Source organism: Pempheris klunzingeri, chromosome 1, assembly GCF_042242105.1.
Source record: "Pempheris klunzingeri isolate RE-2024b chromosome 1, fPemKlu1.hap1, whole genome shotgun sequence".
Lineage (NCBI taxonomy): Eukaryota > Metazoa > Chordata > Actinopteri > Acropomatiformes > Pempheridae > Pempheris > Pempheris klunzingeri.
Window position 1 is genome coordinate 29,055,849 of NC_092012.1, and position 14,715 is coordinate 29,070,563.

At 42.7% G+C, this 14,715-nt stretch overlaps 1 protein-coding gene across 1 annotated transcript in view; it reads right to left on the reverse strand.

Annotated features, from left to right (window-relative positions):
• Positions 1-6,385: 6,385 nt before the first annotated feature.
• The window catches only part of lrrk1 (leucine-rich repeat kinase 1), a 66,244-nt gene continuing 57,914 nt past the window's right edge, over positions 6,386-14,715 (reverse strand). Inside the window, exons 33-37 of the mRNA XM_070848703.1 lie at positions 14,450-14,647; positions 14,102-14,316; positions 12,169-12,594; positions 11,248-11,349; positions 6,386-8,739 (exon numbers count right to left, since the gene is read on the reverse strand). Coding sequence (XP_070704804.1) covers positions 8,562-8,739; positions 11,248-11,349; positions 12,169-12,594; positions 14,102-14,316; positions 14,450-14,647 — 1,119 coding nt within the window. The 3' untranslated portion in view covers positions 6,386-8,561. The remainder of the gene's footprint in view (positions 8,740-11,247; positions 11,350-12,168; positions 12,595-14,101; positions 14,317-14,449; positions 14,648-14,715) is intronic.

Sequence of the window (14,715 nt, forward strand, 5' to 3'; positions counted from 1 at the left end):
CATCACAACTGGCTTCTCTCAATGGGAGGAAGCACCAGCTCTATTCCAGGTTACCTCTGGATGTCCAATCTCCTCACCCTACCTAAAAGGCTGAGCCAAGCCACCTCGTACAGCCACTGAACTGTCAGCCAAGCCCTTTGTTTGGGCTTTGTCAAAACTTCCTTTAGGCCAACTGAAAGGGTTTTTGTCTTGGTAACTGATGAAGCTACAGTACCTTTTACAGTACCTCCCACTACCTGTCTGCTGCTTCAAGACACCCCTCGGCCAACCAAGCCCAAAAGGCCTCCTTCTTCAACTTGACAGTTTCCTTCAGCTCTGATGTCCATGGGCAGGTTCTCAGGTTACTGGGGCGACAGGCACCGATGGTCTTCTAACCACAGATCCTAGCAGCCACCTCTTCACTGGAGACTTTTAGCATAACCCACTCTGAATATAGGTCCCTGACCTTCTGCGTGAAAAATTCTTCCACAGGTGGAAATTGGACACCATACGGACTCCACCAACATCCCAGTTCACCCGGAATACATGTTTGGATTTGCCAGGTTTGCCTATCCTGCCAGATACAGATACCTTGAAAGGTAAAGAGGATTGAGAGGTTTCAAAACATGTTGTGTCCCCTGCCTCCATTATTCACCACTTGCCTTCTTTCAGTAACCCTGTAGTGTCTGAGTCTGCACACTCAGCAGGGATGTATTTGCTCCCAGGTGTGTTGGCGTCAGCAGTGAAGGCCAGGAGGTTGTGCAGAGTGATACAAGCTTTGACAACGTTCACTGCTTTGTCAGGCAGAAATTCTAATTGTTGATCCACCGCACCACCAAAATTAAAAGTGGGTTCCTTAATCATCCATCTGTTCATCCCTATTCAGCAAAATGTGAAACTTACAAAGTATTGATAAATGGAAAATCATTATCATGATAGATTTAGAGGGATATATAAATCGCTTAAAAATAATTGTCATTGAATTCAAAGTCCTTGACATACTTGCAAAGGGACGAATGAGATTGTTGTGTAGTATCACTAAGGATTACATGACTCCTTCTCCAAGAATATTGGCTGTTGGGGGCAGTCTTAGTTTGTGTTGAAGCAACATGAAACCAAATCTGCTCTCCATGGAGATGCCCCCATCACTTGCCTGTTCATATCTCCCTACATCCAGCATTTTAAACCTGTATCTGGGGTTGTAGGTAGCCATCAGGGCAATCAAATGTGCGCCCTTGTAGTTGTACAAATGGCTTGATGTTCATGTTTTCAGTTTACTCTGCCAACTCAGTTTAACAAATTCCAAAACTGATCACCAAAAACCTCTCATTGGGCAAATGAAGTGCAGGAAAGGAACTCTGGCTGCAGTGCTTTCAATAAAGCCTTTGATAGGTGATGATCATGCATGTGTCGATACAGATACAGATACAGATACAGACACAGATACAGATGGTGCTTGAAAATTGGCTGTGAATGTACCCAAAATCCAAATCCATTGCTATGGAACCTGGCAACCTAATTCACTGTGTGCGTCCCCAATATAGACAGTGGTTAAATCTAGCTGATAAAATAGCCCACTCTGACATCGTGTTATAGAAGAAGACCATTTTGGAAGTATCACAATGAGCGATGGTGTGTTATGGAAAAGTCATCACCAAACACTTTTGAGGCACTTGCAAAATATGAGAAGGTGGTGTGATTATATGTAAGGCACATATGTGCAGAGAGCACACGTGGGGTTCTGCACCCTGTTAAGGCACGAAACCTAAATGTGCTTATTTTATTTAAAGTACATACATTACTCATAACCTACGTGCATTCATTTTAATTGTAGAAAACATGAAGCACTGGTGATCATAAAGCAAGTTTATTCAAGCACGCAAACATACAGTAAAAGAGGTAGAAGACCATCTTGACCTGTGCACACTAGAGCATATGCAACTAGAGTTTTTATTGAATTGAGTTTTAGAGACAGTTTCTGTATAATAGAGTACTGGGGAAGGGCCTGCACAGGTGTGATCCAGGCTGGCAGAGGTTTCACTGATAGAATGTAGTTAATGGCATACGATCCCATCTTTAATCCATAAGAAGAGACTCTGAGTGACTTCCATGCTTTACGGACTGATTAGGAATATCCCAAACCATCAGGGGAAGTGGAGCATTAAAGCTTAAAAACTATTGCCAGAAGAAATATAGCTGTCTTGCATTCTGAGTCCAAATCCTTTGTATTCCAGGTTTGTACTGTACTTTCTGCAATCTGAGGAATAAACTGCCTTGTACGAAAAGAAATAAAGAGTTTCACTCTTCTGTATCTCACGTTTGGTTCCAAATAACCTGATGGTGTTTACTTATTTAACGTTATTCAAGGCTGAACAAGAGGAAAATCGACCGTGACAGAGACTATGTGAAGGTTTGCAGACATGCTGTACTCAGCCACCACTCTCTACGCTGCATGGAGAAGGTACCTTGGAGGAAGAGGAAGTAAGTCCTGCATTATCATAGCTTTCCTGTTGTTTGGCTTGGTGAATGGCTTCTTGTCAGATAAAACTGATAAAACTGAACTGAAGCTGATATGCTGTTCAGATAGTTGTCCTGTCTGGTGATGGTTCACATGTCTCAGATGCTCAGTGGGTCTGCAGCTTCATCAGCATTCTAATTTAATGGGTTGATTAAGAAAGGGTTAAGAAAATATGTCTCAATACATGGTCAGTATATAAAAGCATCTTCAAGAGGCTACATTGTGTATATTACATTAGCATATTTACCCTGCAAACTATTGTCAAAACTGCTAAATTTATTCTTAAAACCTAAAAAAACCCATTACAGCCTAATTGGGACACCGAGTGCCTTGATGACCTTCATGGAAGACCTGTGCCATGTGAGGAAATGGGACAAATGTGGCTTAATCCAAAACATTTTATTGTTGTGTGGGGACAATGTGGTGTTTCACAGGTTTACAGTCTTCGCCTTTGACCTTACACTCCATTCCTCAGCCCCATAGAGGAATTCTTTTCCTCATGGAGGTGGAAAGTTTATGACCACCATCCACATGATCAGATGTCTCTTGGACGTGAAGAATCTTGGATGCCTGGACATTTCTGCAGAAGATTGCAAAGATCCTTTTCCGAGCGTGTTGTAAGAGAAGACATAAGGTGTGATGTGGGTGAAAACTTGTGGCCAAATACAGACAACAGGACTGACGAGCACTGTTGTGTTTTTATATCCGTAGCTTTCTCAAACAAATAAAAAACAAAAATGGCAATAGACCATATCGAAGCATATGGTAACATATAATGGTAAGGAAGCACAAACAATGCAATAGAACAGTTACCTCATCTTTGTTGGATATGCTAAATCACTTAATAAACAAATAGATAAAGGATAATTTTACAAAGACAATAGTACCACTAACAGTAATGCTACCTACTGCTAGTGATTTTAATGGGCATTATATAATGAATGAAGTCTTTCTAATGGCAGACAGATGTTGTGTTTGGGTACCACAGTTGATACTGAGATGCATATGAAGTGTTTTGGTTGCATTAGTGCATTTTGGGTGTGTGATTAACTATTGAGCTGAGCTGTATGTCGGTAGAAAGAACTGCATGAAGAGTTCTGAAAAAGTGAACAAGAGAAATTAAAAGTAAATTGTGGAAGTAAAAAACTGTGAAAAGACACTCAAATTATTTTAAGGCTCAGTTTACTGCTGATGTCACCAGGGTTATTTCAGACTACAGATCTATAACAGAAAGGCTGCTTTAACCCTTTAATGCCTGAACCATGAAATAATTGCCAGAAAATTCAAATTTTTTGGAATTTTTTTTTATTGAACCTTCTGACAAATTACAAAAAAAAAAAATCCAATTTATTGCTCACAGAACATATAAAATACAGATAAAATACAAAAAAATATCACACTGATGATGTAGAGGCGTATGTATCAAATATGACACACTTGGCGTTAAAGGGTTAAAAACAAAAGACATTATCCGGCTGGGTGGATTTACTCTAATGAAAACATGCTATTCATTGCATTATGGGAAATGTAGCAACTTGACCAATACAAGAAACTAAAATTCAGCACGTCACCCTCTACTGTATTGCCTTTTTCTCATGTGAGCGCCAAATTAATGAAGGTTCAGCGCTAAAATGACTGTAGTACACAATGAATAATACAATTTGATTGGAGTGGTCACACTTTCCCATAATGATTGCAATTTCAACATTCAGTTAGTACTACTTTGACAAACAGAACATGCCATAACAGTCATGAACATGACTCAGAGGCCTAGAATGACAAACTTAAACTCAACGAAGTGAAGAGAAAAGGGGAAACCTTCCAAAACAGTGACAGCAGCAATGCATCAAGGGAGCATGTCAGAGAGCAGATTAGCCATCAATTCCTCTCTCTACTGCCCTCTTCTGTCTGATGGTCTCTGGAAAAAGTAGACCTATGAACCTCTGATCCATGTGACAAGCTAAAAAATGGGTTTTTGCTCAGTAACACAGTTTGGAGTTAAATCTTGTCTGTGTTACAAATCAAGAGATAAGAATGCATTTGATCATGAGCAGAGATTCAGAGAGAGGAGCTCATCAGACTGCTGTACCGGCGGTGAGGCCGGGGCTGCTGTGGGTATTCTGGCCTGAGCAGAGGGTAAATGAGAGCACCCGAGGACTGAGCATGATTTATTCATATCAGTGCAACAGAGGGCCAAGTCTTTTTAAATGACAGAGCATCATTCATGATATTTGCAGTGCCACCATGTTGGCTGCTGAGTAAACTCCTGGCACCAGCCCTGTCATCTTGTTTACAGGAGGGCCCGCAGGTACTTCCAAGAAAATCTCTGTAGCTTCTTGTCTTTTCAGGATTCTGGATCATTTAGGGTCAAACATCGCTCAGAGTTCAAGTTTTTCCCCACATTTTTTCACTGATGTTTCCTAACAATACAATTTACTCAAAAATATCTGTGTTAACATACATGTAAGCCGCCCAAATGTCAAGCATGCAGGTTAACTGTTGACTCTAAATTGCCCGTAGGTGTGAATGTGAGCGTATAGGGTTGTCTGCTTCTATGAGTCAGCCCTGTCATTGACTGGCGACCTGTCCAGGATGTACACGGCCTCTCGCCTAATCAGCAGCTGTGGTTGGCTCCAGTCTGCCCATGAACCTCTAAGGATAAGTGGTATAGATAATAGACAATGGATGATCGGCACATGGACTTCTCTCCTGTCAAACAACTGCCACTGCCCATGCTGCGACGCAAACGTACAAAACTTGAGGAGTTTGGAAGTGGCTGGTGTTTCTTCAGTAGAAAAGACTGAAGACAGAATCTGTGCTTTGTTCATTAGTCTGTTTACATGTACCTGGTAAAGACCTCTAATGGGAGTGCAAATCAGGACTACTGTCTGTCAGAAGCAAAGGTGGGAGCATCGTTACATTTTGAGAATGAAGAACAGTTAACCCAAAAACATGATGTCTGTAGCCACAGCTGTAACCAGTGTGGGGGCCACACTTTTGACTACCTATCTTTAAAGGACAACTCCAGTTTAAACCTGGGCCTTGTGAATGGGCTACAGTGCAGCTACAGAAAGGATCCCTACAGAGATAAGATCCTTTTGGTTTAATGAGAAACAGCCATTGTATCAGTTTTCAAACCCACCTGACTCAAATGACAAAAACAACTATTTTACCTCTCAGAGCTCTGGAGCGGCCGGTCTACTGCTTCCTCAGGAAGTTATTTTGTTTGCGTTATTGTGTGTTACAAAAAAAAAAAAATTGTACTGAACACAAAGTCGCACAATAAAACAAACAGAAGTAGACCAGCAACTCATGCGTAAAATTACCGTTTTGCAGTCTGGTGGCTTTGAATCGAGCAACATAACGATTGTTTGTGGTTAAACAAAAAGGATGTTACAGGTAAATCAGTGTAGGGATCCTTTCTGTAATGTTGGCACACACTTTGAATAGCAATCTGAGCCTGTCAGTGGCAAAAACAAGCACTTTTAGAGGAGATACTCTGATCGGGTGCAATTGCGCCAAAGCATTACATTACAGCCACCGTAGCTCTTTCGTCACCTGCTCCAGCTGCTGGTGTAGGTGATCTACTGGACCAGTTCCAATAGTTATGCTGAGCCATGATAAAGGATTTTGATTTTGTGACATGTAAACACACAAGTCAGGAACAGGTCAAACAAGGAATTTTTCCAACCATCAAGCAAGAAGCTTTGCCAAATTCCTGAGCAGGAAGCAGCCTCTTATGTTCCTCATACCAAGCAGGATTCTTGTTAACAGCTTCCTCCTCCCACCTTTCATCATCACTTCATCAGAGGAGGCATCTCTCGCTCCTTCCAAGAGTGTGCGGCACATGAATGCCTCTCAGTGATTACAGCAGACCATTTTCAGAAATGAGTTATCATAAGAACTTTATTCAGGACCATATTGTACATTGATTATATACACAAAAATTCTATTGCAATACACTTTCATTATAAATTCTGAGAAATAAATAACCTCTGTCTCACTTATGTAAAATAAACCCAAAGCCTTGTTCTCAGTGTTGTCCTGTGGTTTTGATCCTGCACGTCATGCCATGTCTGTGGTCGGTCATGTAAAAATCCTTCTGGAAATGCTTCAACACTTCACCCAACGGACTTCATCTGACAATGTGAGCATTAGTGCCATGTGATTCATTATCTCATTCGATTAGGTTCATTTGGCCCTCACATTCTCCCCGTCCATTCTTCTCTTTCGTACGGAGGGGTTATGGGTGCTGCCTTTTGGTCAGTAACACTGAACGAAGCATCCAGTATGAGCACAGTGGGTACATTTCTATCTCATGACGTCCCCTGGGAACACTAGTGAAGTCGTGTGTGAATAGACCAAGAAGGAAGGAAACAAGCAAAAAGGATATATGCACTTATGATATATATCAGATCATGTGGTGCTGGCGCTGAGGGCTGATGTATGGGTACGGACAGACGAGCCTGTAGAGCGCCAGTGTCTGACCCCTTTTGCCTCCATTCTACCAGCGTCTGTAACTCAGTAGTGGGTTTTCTTCCATTCCACTTCCAAACAGTGTTTCTGAAAAGCTGAAAAATGTTGGTGGTGTTTTCTGTCGATAACCTGCACTGGTGTGTACTCTTGTTTGGAACAGTACAATTTGACAGTCTTATTATTTTCATTTAGAAAAAAAACTCTTGCTTTGTTGGTTTTCAACTGTAACGTCCGTAATAAGCTACTGACACACTGTGAAAGCCTCATGAGAGCTGAAACACATTATTTTAACTTTGTTATCTCTCTGATTTCAGCCTTGGCTGACGTAAAGGGATACCTGCGGTTACTTTTGGTGACAAATATTTCACTCGCAGGGTTCTATCTGAAGTAACACATGTATTAATCACAGGGGTAGCAAACACACCCTGAGAAGCTACTCTGCCTGAAAGCGGCCGACAGGATTCATCGCAACATGTTGTTTTAATAAAGAAGAATAAAGAAGCAATGTTCATCGCTGAACTGATGATGCAATGCTGTCGACCACATTATGTAAAATGAGCACGGCCACTACGTGCTGCATCAGTTCCTGAAAATCTCTGCAGTGCACGTGAGGGTGATTTGAACCCTGTGAAGGAAAGGCAGACAAGAAACAATAAAAACTACCAATTAATATATAAGTAAAACCCAACCCTCAACATTTTTTCACCTTTTCAGGTGATACTGAGGTACAGAAGCTGGTCTCTTGCTCAATGCAGCACAGAACACAGATTTTAGTTTGTTGCTAACACACCACTCTGGTAGTGCTGGGAGCTGCGGCTGGCATGCAGATTCATATGACACAGTTTAGGGCTAAAATATCCTGGAAAAGAGAGGAACACTGTGTTCTGAGTGTGAGAAAGTGTCAGTGTCACTGGCATGCACCCATCTACACACTGCAGTTTGTTTCTGGATCACAGCTGTCTCCCAAATCTGAACTCCAATGCCATTTCATTTAAAAACAGTCAATACTTCTGCCTTAAAAAAAATAAAATAAAAAAAAGCCCCCGCCCGGTGTCTCCTCCGGAGGGCATGAAGCTGCAGATTGGAATAGTTAAATGAAGGAAAACTGAAACAGACAGACAGAGAATAAACAACGAAGTGCAGCAGCTGCAGTCAGAGACAGTCTTGAACTGAATCCCAGTCAAACCAAACTGGCTGACAGACTGCAGCCAGGCGCCAATATGGCATATAGCACTAAACATTAAAATGCAACCAACATTAAAACCTGCTAAAGCGTCCAAGTTTTGTTTTGGCAACCTTGATCTGTGACTCAGCTTTAGGGCTTTTCATGTCAGCTGTGGGATTATGAATTTCTTAGGTCTTAACTTATTATTGGTGCTGAAGTACGTAGTGACGGGACATAACCGCTGTGCACAGCTTGAGGCTCAGCCCTTATGGAAGCCCCCCCCCCCGCCTCCGCATTTTGCCCTGATGTCAGCGTTCAGCAGCCCCCTGCTCTGAACACTGGCAGTCTGTGGGTGTGTATTCCCCCTCGGCTCACCCTCCATACAGAGCTGCGATTCTGCACCTCGCTGTCGCTGCACAACAGCTACCTTCTTTTCCTCATGCTGGTCTCCAAGCGGCCCAGCTCCTCGTAGGACTGGTAGAAGACTTCCAGCTCGTGGCAGCCCCAGCCCCTCCAGACACACAGGCACCACTCCATGTTTTCATTATGAAAGCCACATACAACTGTGTCATTCGCCACTAGCGCTGCCTCCTCCAGGACCCTGGGCGAAAGAGAGAGAAGAGGGAGGGAGTGAGGGGAAGAGAAGCGATCGATCTGCGAAAGAGGGATGCAGTTCGGGGAAGGAGCTAAAGTTGGTGGCACATCTCTGTGCACTGTAATTAGCTCTTCCTAGAAGCTAGTGGGCAGTTCTAGGAGGCGGCTCCTTGGAGAGCCACTGAGGACACTGAATGCACTGTTAGCACAGACGTTACTATTTGTCTAAGTGCTGGAAAATAACTACATTCCTGCACTTCTCTGCTCTAAAACGTCTACTCCAAAAACATAAAATGGATCAAAGAACATTGTTAAAGAAGGGGACGAGGCAATCTCAGTAGAAACTAATTTATGAAGCATGTGACACAAAGCGTTTTGGGAGGAAGGAGGGCTTTCTGTTGACCCTGCATCCTGAGCTCAACCCCCATGTATCATGCAGAACAACCCAGAATTATCTCCCTCCATTGTTGTTTCATGTTTCTGAGGCGTGTCATTAGCTGTTAGTTCATGTTCTGTGATATACAGCCTCGTGATTACAAGAGCAGGTGAGGCTGCGCTCTGTCAGGTCACCAGGAGCTGTGAGGCACATCGAGCCAACGCATGAGCTAGCACAGAATAACTCAGGGTTTAAACACAGCTGGAATGGAGGTAGGATCATCACATCTGAAGGATAACACAACAGCAGCTATGTGGTACAAATAAAGCCCTACAGGCCTGATGACCCCCGCCTTGACCTGAGCCATGACCCCCTAACGTGTCGCCCACGTTACAGGTGCACCATGAAATAACTGCTTATTAAGGACCCTGCTTTGGGTGGCCCTTTTATTGCCTGTTGCTAAAAGGCCAGGCGGCTCCGTGGAAACTCACACAGAAGTCCTTTCTGCAGAGGACCAGCTGCTGGCTTCTTTACAGAAATAATTACAGACTCAGCAAAGCACCATAAGCACATGATGAAGGATCTTGCTGAGCTTTATTGCGGCTGCATCGGTAAATTAATATATAGCTCTTTGGCTTTTCCTCCCCCAGCAGGGAATGGTTTCAAGCATAACTAATAATGGGCTCCATGCAGGTGGAAGAAAACCCAATCTAGAACTCACTATGAGGGTCATAGTGAGTTTACAAAGTACTTATTCCTACACAGATTAAAATACTAAAATAAGATAAAGCCCCAGACTATGCACAGTAAATTTAGCAATTTTTAAAAAATGATAAATTAGAGGGAAAAAAGAGAAAATTAGGAAATGCATGTTAAAGTAGATGCAAAATAACACATTTATATTGTAAAAATCATATACAGGAGTTAAAACCAATAACCACTGTACCAATACAATCTTCATTCGCCTGTTTGGCTGAGATCTAGTTCTATCTGCTATGTACACTGGGGAGCAGTACGCTAGCTAGTGAGGCGTTTATGTGAAAGCTGTGGAAGCGTCTTCCCGGGCTTAAACTTTCATTAACACATCAGCTGATGTTCTATCGGGAAAAGAGATTTCCCCAGCTGACACTGTGGATCACTGGGTAGAATAGCTACTCTCCCAAACCTACAGGGTTCAAAGCCAGTGCAGCCAACATGTTAAGTCATGAAAGTAGTCTTACTACTGACCCAATAAACACTCACATTCTCTGAAGAAAGGTGCGCTGAGCTTTAATGTTACTTCGATTTCTGTTTGACTTTGGCACCGAGATGTTGGATCAACATTAGTTCGTTTAACAGAATTTTTTTAATTTTTTGTTTAATTGGGCTCATTAGCATTACATACATAGATTTCAAATGGTTTTCACCATTAATCAGGAGTGAATTACACACTGGTTGATTAGGACTTAAAGGTCCAACATGATAGACGCCATAGACTGAGACATTATCACCACGGTTCTATGACTGGCTTAGATGTTATTACCACCTGACAACCACAACACCAAAAAGTGGGGGGACAACTTGTACCCCAGTTCTAGTGCTAGTGTCCTGGTGCAACTGCCCCAGCTTCAAGCCATGATGGACACATGCAGCTCCCACTGAACATGGTTATAGGGTATCTCCTACACAGAGCTGCCCTGCAACCAGTGTGCTTTAATGTCTTCATGGTGCACTCTCCTTATACGAAGCGCTGCTGGAACCTCTAGCTGAGTGGAAACCACAAACTGCTTGGAAATCTGATGTTGTTACATCTTGATGTAGTTGTTCAAAATGTTGCTTTTTCTGCTCTTTAAAGGCTGCATTTCACTTAACTGGCACAAGTATTGGATATTAGTGTTGGAAATGGAAATTGAATACAACCATTCCTCCCATTATGGTTTCTCAAAATTTGCCACCTAACACATGTTTAGTCAATATGAGCCAATAAAATCAGCAATTCAAAAAACAGTTTCTAGCCACAAAAATGTTGCTAAATGAATAAACCCACCGTCACATGTGCTTCACGGATACAAGGATTACTAAAGCAGTGGAAAAACAAACAAGCATCACACTTGGTGAAGACTGTTCAACACCAGCGCTCTAAACAGGAAATGAGCTCACCCCAAAGAGGAACATCCAGGTGGACTGAGGACAGCGATGACACGCCCCCTCAGCTGATCGGCATGTGACTGCATTTCAATGACCATCACATCTCCTCCGCGCCTGTCAAGTAACACACACACACACACACACACAGAATGGGAGCATGTGATGAGCATAAATGTGCCCTTATACAAATACTACTGGACACTGGACAAGGTCGCATCAACTATTTTTCAATTCAGTTCAATTCTACTTAAAACAAAAGTCTTAATTCTTTGGACATAAAGGCACCACTCAATTAAAATGGGTTGTGCACAAACTAGTTCTTCCATAGAGATTAGTTGTTACTGAACACTAACTGGAGTATAGGCTGTAATATGGAATACGGTGGACATGCCAGACCTGTTTTACGAGTGTCAACTGTTAAACAATATGTTTGTACAATAACCTTTGTTACCAAAATCTTTGCCAAAAACTTACAAGGAACTGGATATTCTCTTCATTACCATTAAAATACACTTCACAAAATAACACAACATACATCAAATTACAACACATCAAGCTAACAACTCTGCACATTCTTCAGTGTTGTACCTACAATTTCCTGTTTAATGGTGCAAGAACTTACAAAGAACAGCTTTTGAGGATGTGTTACACATCTATTTTACAGCACGTATAATTGTATAAGATAAGATTTTACTAAATTGTATGTATATTTATGGTTTATACTTATTTTTCCAGTATTCTTTTTTTTGCATTTGTTAAGCTTTTAGAATTCTAATATTACAATTATAAATGGGTATGTTTAATACCTTTATTTGATCTGTCGCTATTCAATGGCATCATATTCATATTTACTTGCTGCTGCAAATTTAGCTCACTGATTCATTTTAGCAGGTGTTGTTGTGTTGTGTCCAGCTGGTGTGCAGCATCTTGTACCTGGGGATCCACAGAGTGCCATTCACTGGCAGCACAGTGAAGGCTTGCAGCTGAGGCGCTGCAGGGCTCCCCGTCTCTGCAGACTCCAGGTCCAGATCTCTGCCAGCCTCCTCGTGGTCTGAGGGCAGTGGCACGCTGCTGTGGCTGGCTAATGAGCTGAGGCCTGCGGTGCTGGAACAGTCTGACCCCAGCAGCTCCAGGGAGCAGTCAGATGATACGGAGCAGTAGTCTGTCAGTGAATCCTGGTGCTGGATGATCTGAGTGCCCGCCCCCTCACTGTAGATCAATGTCACTTCTCCGTTAGACCATTCCAGCTTCTTTTCTTGGTCTTGGTCCTTGGTCTTGAGGTCAGCGGTTGTCACCGTGGTAACCCCTGCAGGACGCTGCACGGTGAAGACGTCCCGAAGAGGATTGGCATCTCTGCAGCTGAAACCATGACACGAGCTTGAAAACAGCCACTCAGATCAAGACTCAATTATGTTTCAACTGGGGCATGAGACACTTTTCCCTCCTGATCAACAGCAAAAGCACAGCTGTGAATGTCAGATTGCATGAGGAATGAGGTGTGTTACATCATTGTTGTGTAAGTGTACAACTAACTAATTAGCATTAGCCAGCCAACTTGGAATAACAAAGATATCATGTTGCTTCATGGATCATACGGGTCAGAGACTTTTGTTTGTTTTGCTCGGCAGCTTAAGTTACTGTCAGTCACCGTCAGGTTTCCCGACACAGGTCAGAATCACTCAGTGTTCTAATGAGTCTCACAGACTCACATCAGGAATGTTTCCGAACTCGGTCCAACTCTTAAACTCCCCAACACATAAAAAAAACAACCTGGAGAAACCTCTGGAGAGACAATTCAAAGAAAGACCCCCCCCCCCCACCCCTCCAAAGCTGAAAATGGAGGAGAAAAATTACATAAATAAAATTTTAGGAATCAAGTCCAACAAAGGTTTATAATACGCTAATATCAGTGTATTAGCTTCAACACATATCAGTTCTTCAAACTGTTCAATCTAGCTGCTGCATGTTTTTTCTCTGCAGCTAAATCCTAAGTAAGTGTACTGACAGCAACACAAAACTGGAGTCAAATTCCTGATGTGTGCACACATACTTGGCCGGGAAAGCTGAAAAGTAGACCAACTGCAAACTTGTTTCATCATTACGATGTACGCATCATTTTAATAATTGCAAGGGAGTGAAACTTTATGTGTGTTTATCTTATCATCTGTTTTCTTCACTGTGTGATTGATGTGATCAGTTGTGGTAAAATGTGATCAACTAAACCAGACTTGACGTAGTCAGCTCACGTTAGCTCCACACCAGCCTAATGGAAGAGATTAATCTCGGTTCAGTTTTGCCTGGTTAATATAAGACGTGCCTTTTACAATAAGCCTTTTCAGACCAAGCTTTATGAATCAACGCTCAGGAATTGCTTCCTGGAGCTTCGTGGTAACTTTATGGTGACGACAAGAATCCAGGAAGTTAGAGCCCTGGGCTAAGAAACAGTCCACCACATGATCAACTGTAAAACCACAACCTGACATTTTTACCCACTTGGTTTTTTGTATGGACTAAACAAACAAGACATTATGTGTTAATAAGTGAGCTTTAGAGCTGCTGGCAGGCGGATTTTGTTACCAGCTTGACTGATGTCAAATGCACTGGATGGAAAAGTGTTTATTCTGGTGGAAAAACTGTAATGAAGACACTGATTATAAATTACCTCAAGCATGTCTTTGATATTTCTAATTAATCATGTACTAATTATGTTTACTAATTAGCTGTGTGCCATTACTGATATATCTTTAATATGATGTCGAGGCACGGCAGAATGAGCCTCCTGAGTCGCTGTCCTCCTGGAAATGACGCTTTTTGTCATAGACTGACATTCACCAACCCAAATCCTGCACATTAACGCTCCACTCACCAGTACTTGGCACAGAGCTGGTAGGAGGCAGCATGGTAGAGCAGCAGAGTGTTGATGTGGTCATCCAGGGTCCAGACTGCCTCCTCTCCCCACAGACTGAAGCTGGTCGTCATGGATACGATGGAGGATGGCGGGTTGTAGGGCTCCAGCCTTCGGACTGCCAGAAGACTCAGACAGTCGATGACCAGCACACCCGGACCATTGGAGAACCACAACTGGCGGGGACAGAATAAACACAGTGAGGACGGAGTCATCGTGTAAAAACATGGGTTTGACTGATGAGTCGATGATGTCGTTTTATTCCTCAACCTTCTTAGTGACTTATCAAACATGCAGTTATCTGCTCACTTGGGAACCGCTGTCGACCAGAGCCATGCTCCTCACTGGGTAGGGCTTCTGTCTGGGATCTGAGTCCTTTAGACCAAACACCGTCTTGTTGAGGGTGTGTGAACACAGGTAGGTCTCCCCATCCAGAGGAAGGTCCTCCATCAAGCTATACACTGCCACCAGGCCGTCGGACATCCCCGCAAGCACTCTGGCCAGGCTCTGAACAGGTGGGGAACGCAGATATTTTTACATCTAGATTTTAATAACCAGGTTACACCCAAAGTCTC